Source organism: Tinamus guttatus, unplaced genomic scaffold (assembly GCF_059628265.1).
Source record: "Tinamus guttatus ecotype Peru unplaced genomic scaffold, ASM5962826v1 Tinamus_guttatus_pri_ptg000151l, whole genome shotgun sequence".
Lineage (NCBI taxonomy): Eukaryota > Metazoa > Chordata > Aves > Tinamiformes > Tinamidae > Tinamus > Tinamus guttatus.
Genome location: NW_028288685.1, coordinates 213,232 through 226,141, shown reverse-complemented (window position 1 = coordinate 226,141; position 12,910 = coordinate 213,232). Strand labels below are relative to the sequence as shown.

General features: G+C 39.6%; 1 protein-coding gene across 5 annotated transcripts in view; it reads left to right on the top strand.

The window, feature by feature from the left end:
* The first annotated feature begins 3,612 nt into the window (after positions 1–3,612).
* The window catches only part of LOC148595117 (histone-lysine N-methyltransferase EZH2), a 29,572-nt gene continuing 20,274 nt past the window's right edge, over positions 3,613–12,910 (top strand). For 2 of the 5 annotated variants that reach the window (XM_088522381.1, XM_088522380.1), the window contains exons 1-4: positions 3,613–3,831; positions 4,213–4,341; positions 7,203–7,319; positions 11,282–11,420. In XM_088522381.1, coding sequence (XP_088378507.1) covers positions 3,715–3,831; positions 4,213–4,341; positions 7,203–7,319; positions 11,282–11,420 — 502 coding nt within the window. In that variant the 5' untranslated portion in view covers positions 3,613–3,714. The remainder of the gene's footprint in view (positions 3,832–4,212; positions 4,342–7,202; positions 7,320–11,281; positions 11,421–12,910) is intronic. The other 3 variants (XM_088522384.1, XM_088522383.1, XM_088522382.1) reach the window with 3 other exon arrangements.

Sequence of the window (12,910 nt, the reverse complement as noted above, 5' to 3'; positions counted from 1 at the left end):
TTTTCCATTTCTAGATATGAAAGCACGAGTGAAAACTAAAAAGAATAGCTATGTTTTGTTTTTGTAGGTGTTCTTTTTAAAATCATTGTGTAGGTAGGTTGAGTATGTCTCATTTGTAATACCATAGTTAAAATTGTCATTTGGTGATTTTATTTGGTCCTTTTTTTAGTGTATTTGTTGGTTTTAACATAAATTTTACCTAATGAGAGTTTGAAGGTTGGCTAGTTCTGACAAACAGATCTTATATCTACTTGCTTTTCTGCTTAGCAGTCCTAGCTGCAAGTCCAGTGCCACATGCTTTAATGGAAATATGTATAGACCTTTTCTTCTTATTTAGCAGGGTGAAAGCTATGTAGTTTGCTACAGTTCTGAGTACTTCTGAATGGGAACAGCAGACATGATCAAAGAAGGTTATTTGAGAAAGGTCTTTCTAATATGCAGGTACTAGTGCTAGTGTACCAGGCCAGTAAATACAGTACTTAATTTGCTGCCAGAGAATGGGTTTATGCTTATGTTTCCTCACAGTCTTTTAACCCTCCAAACTCCTTTTCCATCCAGGAATGGAGGTAGTGTCTGGCATCTTTCTATAGGAGCTGATCTTTTCGTTTTGTTTTTGCTCCTCCGTTTCTGATTTGGAATAGGCTGTCTTTGTTTATGCTACTTTTTAATCCCAGTTTCTCAAAAATAGTCTTACAGACATAGAATTTTGGGGCCCAGTTCTTAATTAGCTTTAGGAATTTTAAGTGTCATTTGGTTACAGTCCTAATATGATAGATCAGGCATGCTGTGAGAATTAATGTTTCCTTATGTCCTCTACAAGTTTCCCCCATTCTCTATTGTTTTTCATATACTTTCTTCTGAGACAAGGGATAGAAGAAGAATTAACCTGTTACCATAATACATATGTTACAGCACTGAAGTTTTTGATGGTTTGCAGCTGCCCCAAAACCTGTAAATATAGTTCATATGGTTTGGAAAACCGTTTCAAAAAAGGACATTCATAGATAAATTTTCAGGGTTTGTGGGAAGTAGTATTATGCCATCGCTTGCAAGCTGTTGTATTTCTTTTCTCAGCTATCGTTTTGTTAGCATACAAATGTGTGCTGCTTTTCTACTCAGTGTTGTTTGTCTTCCTAGGGAGTGATTGTGTAAAAAGCCCATTTCTTATTTGTTCTATACATCTTTAACTCTGTGTGGTTCCCATTGTTCTTTGCACATCAACACTGTTATTTTATCTAGAACAGACAAACTTTGTTGTTATTTTGTAGTAACTTTGCATAAGCAGCAGCGCTCCTTTGAATCTTCCACAACTTGTTACTGAGTGCCTTGAAGACTAAATAAGTTGTATGTGTTGTGCACTAGTAGCAGCTGAACCTGGTGTAAGAGGAGACTGTTCCTATAAAGCTGCATATTTTTTTTCAGATGAGTGACCTGAGTGTGCAGAAGTTGCACTGTTTTGAAATGAAGTATTTGTTGGGAGTGTTTTTGATAATTTATTAATATTGGGCTTCCCCATTAGATGGCAGATTTGGATGAGTGGGGCTTATCTGGCAATTTAATCTTAGTTAAGGAACATCTTTTCCAGCCTGTGTCACTCCTCATTCTCCAGGAAACAAGGATAGCAAGGGCTGTGTTTGGTGTGGTATTGGTAAGCGAAGACAGTCCATGCTTTGTTTTTAAGGGTTATGCCAATTTGGTAATGTCAGTTGAGGTTTCATTTGTCTTTTGATTCAGTGATACTTTTTCCATGTCTTGTTGCTGAGCCTGCCCAAGATGTTTTTGTTGCTCTGTATTGTTGGAAAAATGTGAGTTTCTGTCTTTCTGTCATTTAGTGATATTTATTCTGTGTATAACTTAATTCCACTGAATGGAATATTTTTCCACGTTTTTGCTTTGCTTAGTATAGCATGTATTTTCTACACACTGCAATGCTTTTATGTTGTCATCTAATCAATATTGTGCTATATTTTTGAAGCACTGTCTCTCTTCGCAGTGCTGTAACATTAGTGGACTGTTTTTTTATTATTATTCTTATTTTTAATCCCTATCTCCTACATTGCTGTTATTGTGGCAGATAAAAGAAAGGAGTAGCTTGTACTTGCTGCTGGAGACCTGGAAGCAGAGCTGCTAGGTTCGTTTTTCTGTCTGGATTTGACTCCCCCTGCTGGATCTCCATCTTCTCCCTTTGACTGGTTGGATGCTAGGGCATCGTGCAAAACTTACATATATACCTTTTTCCTGATAAAGTGCTTGCTGTGATTTGGGTCGGTAACACTGCTGTTAAGATGGAAATTAACCCCCTCCTCCCAAATTTGTTCATAGAGTATAATGATTTAATTTGTCTTCCATAAAAATGGATTTTACGCTCTCATAGGCTGCTGTTCTCTTTCGTTGAATGTAAAGGAAGATCTAGTCATCTAGTCATGAACAGGTTGCGTGGATTTTCTTCTCAAGACCCTCCTAAAGTGAGGCAGAACTCAAATTGAGTCTAAAAAAGTTATATACAAAACTGTTGAAAATAAATGTCTGTCTACAACAGCAAAGAGCTACCAGTAACGTAGATTAAATTGTCTTCCTGACTGTCAAGGAGCTGTGATGGCAATGTAGCACCAAATGTTTTGCTCCAGCAAGAGAGCAAATCACTTATTTTGTTCACATTTATCTTTGTAATTAAGAAGGCTAGAATTATTTTTGCTCAAATTGATTTTTCCCTCCTTGAGAACGTGTAACTGTTGGGCAACTGGACTCTTCAACGTTGCAGTCCATGATGGCTATCACAAAATAGTCAGTTGTTAATAGTGCAGCTCTTGAGAATAGCTAACCTTTGATGTAGTGGTTTTGTTTCAGATTGTTGACAAAGTAGTAATTGCCAGCATTATAGCATATGGGTCTTCCTTCTGAAAAATGTTGAGCAGATTGGCATATTCTAGCAAAGTGTTTAGATTACAATATAAAAGTACAACTTAATTGCCTGTGCTCCTGAAAAAAATAAAAATGAAGCACTTTATACTAGAAGGATGAATAGCAGAAGTGGAATCTGTCCTATTTGTGTCCAACTGGACAGTTTGGATGTTATTAGAGTACTTAAGGGAGGGATGGAGAGAGAGAGAGAATAGGAGACCTACAGCCTCATACTTAAGCTGTTACAAAGCTATGCACATATGGTAGAATTTGTAGATCTTCTTTGACCTTGAGTGATTGGCTGGGAGAGTTATGCTGGGGTAGATGTCTATCCAGTCCTCATTTGATGTCTATCCAGTCGCCATTTGATATCCTAGTGCAGGGTGTGGTATTTGTCTGAAGGGGGCAAACCCTGTGAGGAAGCAAAGTATTTTTGTCTGCCTTAAAATAGTTGTTCAGAAGTTAATTTACAAGATTGCCTGCAAGGATTCAAGCCAGCCCAATGCCTCTTCCCAGTGGGAATCCTGATTGGTTCTTTACCTTTTAATCTCTTATCTTTCTGTATACTAGTATACTACCACTATATGCTAGTGGTGCTTAAGGCACCTGAATGCTTTGACTGACTTGTAACTAAACTTTTTTTTCAGTGTCTATCACTCTAGTATGTTTTTTTCTGTCCCCGTTTTTATCTGGGACTATATTGCAATTGTCTGGTATTAAAGGAATGTCTCTGTCGTGCCTGTCCCATCATTCTAACTTGTGCTTGGTCAGAATTCATACTGTTAACAAGATATTGTGACTTGTAGGATAACCATGGGACAAACCGGAAAAAAATCTGAGAAAGGACCAATCTGTTGGCGAAAACGTGTGAAATCAGAATACATGAGACTGAGGCAGCTTAAGAGGTTCCGACGTGCAGATGAAGTAAAGGTATTCTATATTTTGGTTCTTCAGTTTAAAAACTGTCATCAAAAGAGATTTTTTTCTGAAGCATGGCTTGCTGTGAAGTTCTGGAGACTGAATATGGGGCTAAAGGAATAGCCATACTCTTTCTATTTCCATTTGGAATGTAATTACATGCTAAACCTTAAGTATCTAAACATGAAAATATGTTTAGAGACAAAGGAAGGGATAATCAAAGATACAAAGATACTGATTGGCATTTAAACAAAATTAGAATGGTTTGGTTTTGAGCAAATTTCTTTCATCTTTTACATTCATGCTTAACTTTTCAGTAAGTGCTGCGATGCTTTAAGAGGTTAAGAGGTGCCATTTATTTGTAATGGATAAAATTTATGTTTTATTTTTTAGAGTATGTTTAATTCTAATCGTCAGAAGATACTGGAAAGAACTGAGATCTTAAATCAAGAATGGAAACAACGTAGGATACAGCCTGTACACATCATGACTTCTGTGAGCTCATTGCGCGGGACCAGGGAGGTTGGTTAACATGTGTTGTGGTCATTCCAATTACAAGGTTGTCAGCACGTTTTTGTTCTATTGCTGAAAAGTTGTTTGTTTGTTTGATGTTGTTTTGTTTTCTGCATGCCGTGACTTGGCAGGTATATATTTTTCTTTCGAGTCTCTTTTATCAGATGACTTCTGGAAAGTAATAAAGAGCATCCTATCTAGCTTTGAACTACACGCAGAACTGAAACAGTATCTTTACTTTTGAAAGATTGAATGATTTTGATCATTATTAAGCAGCCTTTTTCTCAAATCTGTTTCTCAGTGACATTTAGTCTGATCTCACTCCTGCTAGAGTTGACCCCACCCCCCACAATGCAAATGAGAAGGTAGTTCAGTTTCTATTGAACTAAAGCACATGAAAGTCATGAACATGATTATTTGACCAAGCCTTCTTTGTGCTAATTAATCATGTAGCCACATCAATTCTAACAGGAGTTAGCTGAGTTAGTGTTCTCTTAATGTTGCACATCCAAATTGGACACCGCTAGAATAGTGACAAACTGTTTTCATTATTGCGGTGCAGTTGTAAGACCTAAACTAGCTTTTGTGTGGGTAGCTTGGATAGTGGTTGAAGCCTGTCTCTATGCTTTCACTCCAGGTTAATTTTTATTGTTTCTCAATTGGTCTGTAGACACTTCGTCAAACTGAGCCAGCTCAAGAATATTTGACATGTAATAATAGGAAGGGATAACTCTTCTCAGTAAGATGCATATAGAAAGACATTAATGTGAATAGGTTAAACTCTTTGAAGAAGTTTGTTAGACTTCCCTTTTTTCATCTGGTAAGGTTTTCAAGGGAAACGGGGTGGGGAGTGTTACACACAGAGGGTGTTTGTGTGAATGTTCAAATGTAAGCAGGAAGTTACTTTTACCAAAGTATTTTCCTTTAAACAAGACTGAAAGCCAAATTACTTGCACACACCTTTACATGTATGTGTGTGTCTATATAGAAGTACATGTGTTTGGGCAAATACCACATATAAACTGTGGGATCAGAAATTTTTATAATATAATATTCTGTAATAAATGGCAAGTATATCTCAAGATTAGGAACTCGTCTTTTTTTTTGGTAGCTGAATTCAGTATTCTTTTATGTTAATTTCCTGACTGAATTGATGAGTGCATCACTAATCACGTCATTCAAATCCATGCTGTCTCATCAGAATCAGAAGAATTTTAGTGCTTGATTTTTAGTGTTGCCATAATTTAAAGTACAAAAATTGAGAGAATTAGTGGGGTTTTTGAGAGTTTTTTAATCATTTTATTAATGTGCTGAATTTCTTCAGAGTTGTATGGTATGTTGACTAGAATTTGAATTACCTAATATGAAATCTCTGTCTCAGTGAGAATCTTCACATGTCTGGTAAAGACTGCAGGGTCTCACTGGCGATGTAGCCCTTTCTTTCCTGTCTATAGGTCTTTAGTTACTTCCATTGATTAATCTGGTCAGCAACAAGCAGAGACCGCAGCACGTGCTGTGCTAGGCTAACAAACATCTAACTAAGCTTCAAAGCAAAGCAACTGGGGAACGTACCTGAGATTGAGCTCCAAATAGTTGAGTCATCTTGATACAGCTTATTTGTCAGGCTGAGACTTCTAGTTCCAAAGATAAAAGTATATATTTTTTTTTCTCGTTTTTCTGTAAAAACATATGAAAAACTTTCTACATAGATGACTGCTAGCTAGAAAATTCAGTGCTAACCTGCGATGGGTAAAAAATATTAAGGTGTCATTAGTATTGATATACACCTGCAGCTAGGAAAAAAAAAAAATTGACTTTTGTCATTCTACCATTCTACTGCCATTCTACTGTCTCTGTGTACTGTTTGTTACATTACTTTGTGTATTTCTTTAGAAATGTGAAGCTCTGTTCATCTTTCCCTTCTGGAAAGGAGAAAGATCTTTTGTCTCCACTTCCTTTTTTCCTTACAGGTAGCTATGATAGCTGTTCTAAACTTTATTTTACCTGCCTCCAAATCTTGCATCATACATTTCCTGGCTGTGTATGTTCCTATATTGCTTTTGTTTGGAACTTTTTTCAGAATTCTTCATACTGCTGTTTGACTAATTGAGAAAAGGTTTTGGTATTTCTATGGCATGTTTATTTTTTTGAAAGCTGAATAAGACTTTGAGTCTCCTGTAGCTAAAAAAATATGTATTCCCATAGCTAAAAATTATTGACATGTCCGGAGTTGTCTAGTAAGAGTTAACTTTTACTTTTCCTCTGGCTTTTGTAAACAAAAAACATAATCAAAAAATAGAGTATAAGATTAAGTATACGCAGGTGGAAAGAGGACACAGAAAGAGGATAGGAGTCAACAAGACATTTGGAGCATCTATTTCCAAAAGATGTCTTGCTGACAATGAAGTATAGTTTGTTTAGTTTAACATAATTTATGTGGTTTCTTAGTGTATCTAAAACCATCAAAATTCAGCTGCCTCTCAGATGTTTTGAGTAAATACACTTTAAACACCAGTATAGCAGCATACGATTCTAAACCATGTTTTGAGGTAACAAACATGATCTATATTGCAGGCTGCATACTCTGAGGAGCAGCCTATGAATCTGTCACTGCTACTTACATTTGGATCATTATGTATAACGAGGAAAAAAACACACCACTAGAATACTGAAAAAAATTCTTACCTCTTTTCACCTGTTCTTATAATTTCTTAGTGTGATTTCCTTAAAAAAAAAAAAAAAAAAAAAAAGATTTTGGGAGGCAGATATGTTTAATTTTGACAAACAGTTTGAATTTTGAATGCTGAGTTGTTTTTTTTTTTTTTTTTTGCTGTTGCTGTTGTAAGTGTAATTTCAACCTCTTATTTCAGTGCTCTGTTACCAGCGACATAGATTTTCCAAAACAAATCATCCCTCTAAAGACTCTCAATGCTGTTGCTTCTGTGCCTATAATGTATTCTTGGTCTCCTCTTCAACAGAATTTTATGGTAAGTTTAAAAAAAAAAAAATGACGTGAGGAGAAATATTCTGTGAAGGGGGGTTGTTTTAATTTTGGAACTAAAACATCAGTACATCTGTTGTGTTACACCTTGTATCTTTTTGGTGTAATAATAAGGCTCAATTCACTGAAATCAAGTAACTGTTACTTATTAACCAAATCTGTGTCCTCATTGAACCTCATGATCTTGAAAATCCAGCTGTAAAGACAGAGTTCTACTTAATTCAGATGCTCTATTACAATGTATAGCATTTGACAAGTGCAGGTCTGTTTTAGAGAGCATCTAGTTAGTGTAATGAAAAATGTTTTCTGAGGGATATTAAAGTATTTATGCATAGAACGACAACTGACCAACCTACCTTGAGGTAGGATAATAATTCTTATGGACTAAAGAGAACTTATTCCTGAGAGAATTTCTTTATAAAATCTATAGATTTCTGATATTGGTATTTGATTTATTTGAAAAGCTTAGCTTATAACCAAGTGGTTTCTGTACTTTTTGTTGTTGTCTTTTTTTTTTTTTTTTTTTTTTTTTCTTCCTGTGTTATTTGGTACAGGATAGCCTTTGCTGACATGGCTATGATGGTAATAATGTGTTTCTAAACAATTGAAGGTTCTTTTGAAGTAGCAGAAGATAAAGCTGAATGTCAAGGTTCCCAAATTCTACTGTTAGGATATCGTAGTACTAGATATTTAGTCTATATACAGATCATAGAATCATAGAATCATAGAATGCTCAGGGTTGGAAGGGACCTCTAGAGATCATCTAGTCCAACCCCCCTGCATACGCAGGGACACCTAAAGCACGTGGCGCAGGACTGCATCCAAGCGGGTTTTGAAGATCTCCAGAGAAGGAGACTCCACAACCTCTCTGGGCAGCCTGTTCCAGTGCTCTGTCACCCTCACTGTTAAGAAATTTTTCCTTAAGTTCCTATGGAATTTTTGATGTTTCAGTTTCCGGCCATTTCCTCTAGTCCTATCAGTGGCCACCACTGAAAAGAGACCATGACCGTCCTCTGCACTCCCTCCCTTGAGGTATTTATATACACTGATTAGATCCCCTCTCAGCCTTCTCTTCTCCAGGCTGAACAGGCCCAGCTCCCTCAGCCTCTCCTCATAGGGCAGATGTTCCAGGCCCCTGATCATCCTTGTAGCCCTGCGCTGGACTCTCTCCAGCAGCTCCACATCCCTCTTGTACTGTGGAGCCCAGAACTGGACACAGTACTCCAGATGCGGCCTCACCAGGGCTGAGTAGAGGGGCAGGATCACCTCCCTCGACCTGCTGGAGATGCTCTTCTTAATGCAGCCCAGGATTCCATTGGCCTTTTTGGCCACGAGGGCACACTGCTGCCTCATGGTCAACTTGTCGTCCACCATGACACCCAGGTCTTTCTCCGCAGAGCTGCTCTCCACAAGCTCGGTCCCCAGCCTGTACTGGTGTCTGGGGTTATTCCTCCCCAGGTGCAGGACCTTGCACTTGGCCTTGTTGAATTGCATGAGGTTTTTCACCGCCCAGTTGTCCAGTCTGTCCAGGTCCCTCTGGATGGCAGCACAGCCCTCTGGGGTATCGGCTACTCCTCCCAGTTTGGTATCATCAGCAAACTTGCTGAGGGAGCACTCTGTGCCTTCATCTAGGTCATTGATGAATACATTGAACAGGACTGGACCAAGGACTGACCCCTGGGGGACCCCACTAGCCACAGGCCTCCAACTAGACTCTGCACCGCTGATCACCACTCTCTGGGCCCTGCCATCCAGCCAGTTCCTAATCCACCTCACTGTGCACTCATCTATCCCACACTTCCGGAGCTTGCCCAGGAGGATGTTGTGAGGGACGGTGTCAAAAGCCTTGGTGAAGTCGAGATAGACGACATCCACCGCTCTCCCCTCGTCTATCCAGCCGGTCATTTCATCATAGAAGGCTATCAGGTTAGTCAGGCAAGATTTTCCCTTGGTGAATCCATGCTGACTACTCTTGAGCACCTTCTTGTCCTCCATGTGCCTGGAGACAACAGCCAGTATGAGCCGTTCCATCACTTTTCCGGGGACGGAGGTGAGGCTGACTGGCCTGTAGTTGCCTGGGTCCTCCTTCTTGCCTTTTTTGAAGACTGGCGTGACATTGGCCTTCTTCCAGTCTTCCGGCACCTCCCCCGTTCTCCAGGATCTTTCAAAGATGATGGAGAGCTGCTTAGCTATGGCATCTGCCAGCTCCCGCAGCACTCTGGGGTGCATCCCATCAGGGCCCATGGATTTGTGGGTATCGAGGTTCCTTAGGTGCTCTCTGACCCAATCTTCCTCTACCCAGGGCAAGTCTTCCTCTCCACCTGCTTCTTCTCTTGCCTCTAGGGCCTGGGGCTCTAAAGGGCTGCCCTTGGTAAACACCGAAGCAAAGAAGGCATTGAGCAACTCTGCTTTTTCTGTGTTATTTGTAACCAAGGTGCCCATCCCGTCCTCCAGCGGACCCACGTTCTCCCTGATCTTCCTTTTGCTGTTAATGTATTTGAAGAATTTTTTTTTGTTATTTTTAACGTCCCTTGCCAGCTTGCCTTCCAGACGTGCCTTAGCTTTCCTTGTCGCATCTCTGCACTCCCTGACTATGTTCCTGTATTTCTCCCAGGGGGCCTGTCCTTTTTTCCACATTCTGTATACCGCTGCCTTCTGCTTGAGCATTGCCACAAGCTCCCGGCTCATCCACGCAGGTCGCCTGCCCCCTCTGCCTCCCTTCCTACACACAGGGATGCACTGCTGCTGGGCGTGGAGGAAGTGCCACTTGAAAACTAACCAGCTCTCTTGGGCCCCCCTGCCTTCTAGAGCACTAGCCCATGGGATTCTACCGAGGAGGTCTCTGAAGAGGCTAAAGTTGGCCCTCCTGAAGTCCATCGTCGCAAGGCTACTTACAGCCCTGCCTCCTCCTCGTTGAATCCTGAACTCCACCAACTCATGGTCACTGCAGCCGAGGCTACCCCCCACCTTCACATCTCCTACTAGGCCCTCCCTATTTGATAGCACGAGGTCCAGTAGCCCACCTCTCCTCGTCGGCTCCTCCACAACCTGCGTCAAAAAGTTATCGTCGACGCTCTGCAGGAGCCTCCAGGACTGCTTGTGCCTGGCTGTGTTGTCCTCCCAGTTGATGTCGGGGTAGTTGAAGTCCCCCATGAGAACCAGGGCCTGTGACCGTGAGGCAACATCCAGCTGCCTATAGAAGGCCTCATCAACCTCCTCGTCCTGGTCAGGTGGCCGGTAGCAGACACCCACCACAGTGTCTCCTACATTAGCCTGCCCTCTAATCCTTACCCACAAGCTCTCAACTCGCTCATCCTCGACTCCCAGGTTGAGCTCCATGCATTCCAGTTGCTCTCTCACATAAAGAGCAACTCCACCACCTCGCCTTCCCAGCCTGTCCTTCCTAAAGAGCACATAGCCTTCCATGGCAGCGCTCCAGTCGTGCGAGGAAACAAAAGGAGTTCAGATTAAATAGTCTGTGGCCTATTTCCATTTTTGCTGCTTTGGACTTGGAGCCTTTTGCGTATGCATGTTTGTTAGTTTTGGTTTTTATCATCATACTTTCTTATCTCTAGTAAAGGAATGAAAACGTGATTTCTAATGCACATGACAATGGAAGAGAAGTAAGCAAGGAAGAAAAATTACAATCAAATGTACACTTCCCAAGGCCATGTAGCATACTGGACTTCAGTAGCAGAAGCTTTATGCAAACACCTTCTTAATGTTAGAAGCTCATATCTTGTGCTAGTCACTGCTAGTGCACTAAATAAACATCAAGGGTTTTAAGTATTTACTTAATAATCATAATAGGTTGTAGCAGTGGAGTCCATTCAAGTGTGATAGCTGTCCACTTGTGAAAACAGGAATGCTGAAATGCACTGATGAAGACACATTTTGCATTTATTTGAGGAACATCACCCTTTCATAATCGTAAACGTTGTCTACTAGGTAGAGGATGAAACTGTTTTACATAACATTCCGTATATGGGAGATGAAGTGCTTGACCAGGATGGTACTTTTATTGAGGAACTAATCAAGAATTATGATGGAAAAGTGCATGGAGACAGAGGTGAGCCCAAACACTCAGGTATACTAATCCCTTCTTCATATATACATAATTGCTTTCAATTTTATGTCATAAGGCCTGGAGTTTGTTTCTTAGAGCATTATCTTTAAAATGACTATACTATGTAAGCATTGGGTTCCTTCTTTTAACTGTATTGACTTGCATTTTCAAAAGACTGCACAATATTAAAATAGTAGTATAGAGAAATAGAACACTATTTATTTTTTTTTTTCCATGAGAATATAACATGAGCCATCATGGTGGCTAGATTTTTACCTGAAGTAGTTCTTGGTCTTCATTTTATATCCAGAGCTCTGGAATAAAATGCTGTAATGTCCCTAAGCGTGTTCTGCCTAGCAGAAAGTGGCAGGAGAAGAATGTAGAACTCTGGTGACAACACTTACAAATATGTTTTGACAGAATAACTGTTTGTGTGGGCTTTTCCTTGCCTTTTTTATGGTAGAATTATATATATATATGTGGGTGTGTGTGGGTGTATATATATGTGTGTATACACACACACGCATATATACACACACACGCATATATACACACACACGTTTTCCAATAATTACCACAAATGATTGGATATATATATAACTTCTTCCTTCTTTAAGATAAACCTGAGGAAAGTTTGGCCTTCTGTTGGTATCCTGTATAGTGTTTCACTGGGTATTTTTCCTCTGATTTTGTGTGGGAGTTGTACTACATGTGGTATCATCTGCCTCTTAAAGGGTTAAACTAACCCTTTAGTTGCATTTTTTCCCCTTTATGTGCCTACTCAGAAATGGCTCATACGAACCTGGTCTGAGTTGTGAAGGTTTCTTTGACCAATCTGCCTTCCCTGCCATTTAAAAGTACTTTTTTTTTTTTTTTTTTTTTTTTTTTTTTTTTTTTTAGGAGTAATTGTTTCTTGCAAATTCCTTATTGATTATATTCCTGTTAACAGTGGAATGCTGGGGAAAGGGAATACATTGTGTGCTGCTCATGAAAGTTAAGCCAGTGATTCAATAGTAGATGTTACACTCTGCCTTCCACTGGTCTTGTTATTAATGTCCTGAGGATGGCTGGTGCCTTTTTATTTCGTGAGCGAAGTCATGGATTTTTTGCCTTTGATTATTTTTACAGATGTACTTGTTCCCTGACACCCAGGGAACTTTTTAGGTCAAGAGAATGACTTATAAATGTGTTCTATTATGAAGTTATTATTAAATGGTTCTAGCCTAGAAGTAGAAATAGTTGCTTTTATTTTCCCAATTACATTTTTATGTGGTTGTAAATAAATATAAATGCTGTGGGGAACCTGTAATTCAGAAGAATACCTATGTGGGAGACAAAATTGTAAATTGTGCTCTAGAAAGAGAAATTCATACTAACTGTGTGTCTGTATTATGATTCTATTTAAAGATAGCTATTGTTCTATATAAAACATCTTAATGTAGTACATGCTTGTTTCCATTGTCTACAACATAATATATTTTTGAGCTTCCTAAAAGTTAGTCTGCCACCTC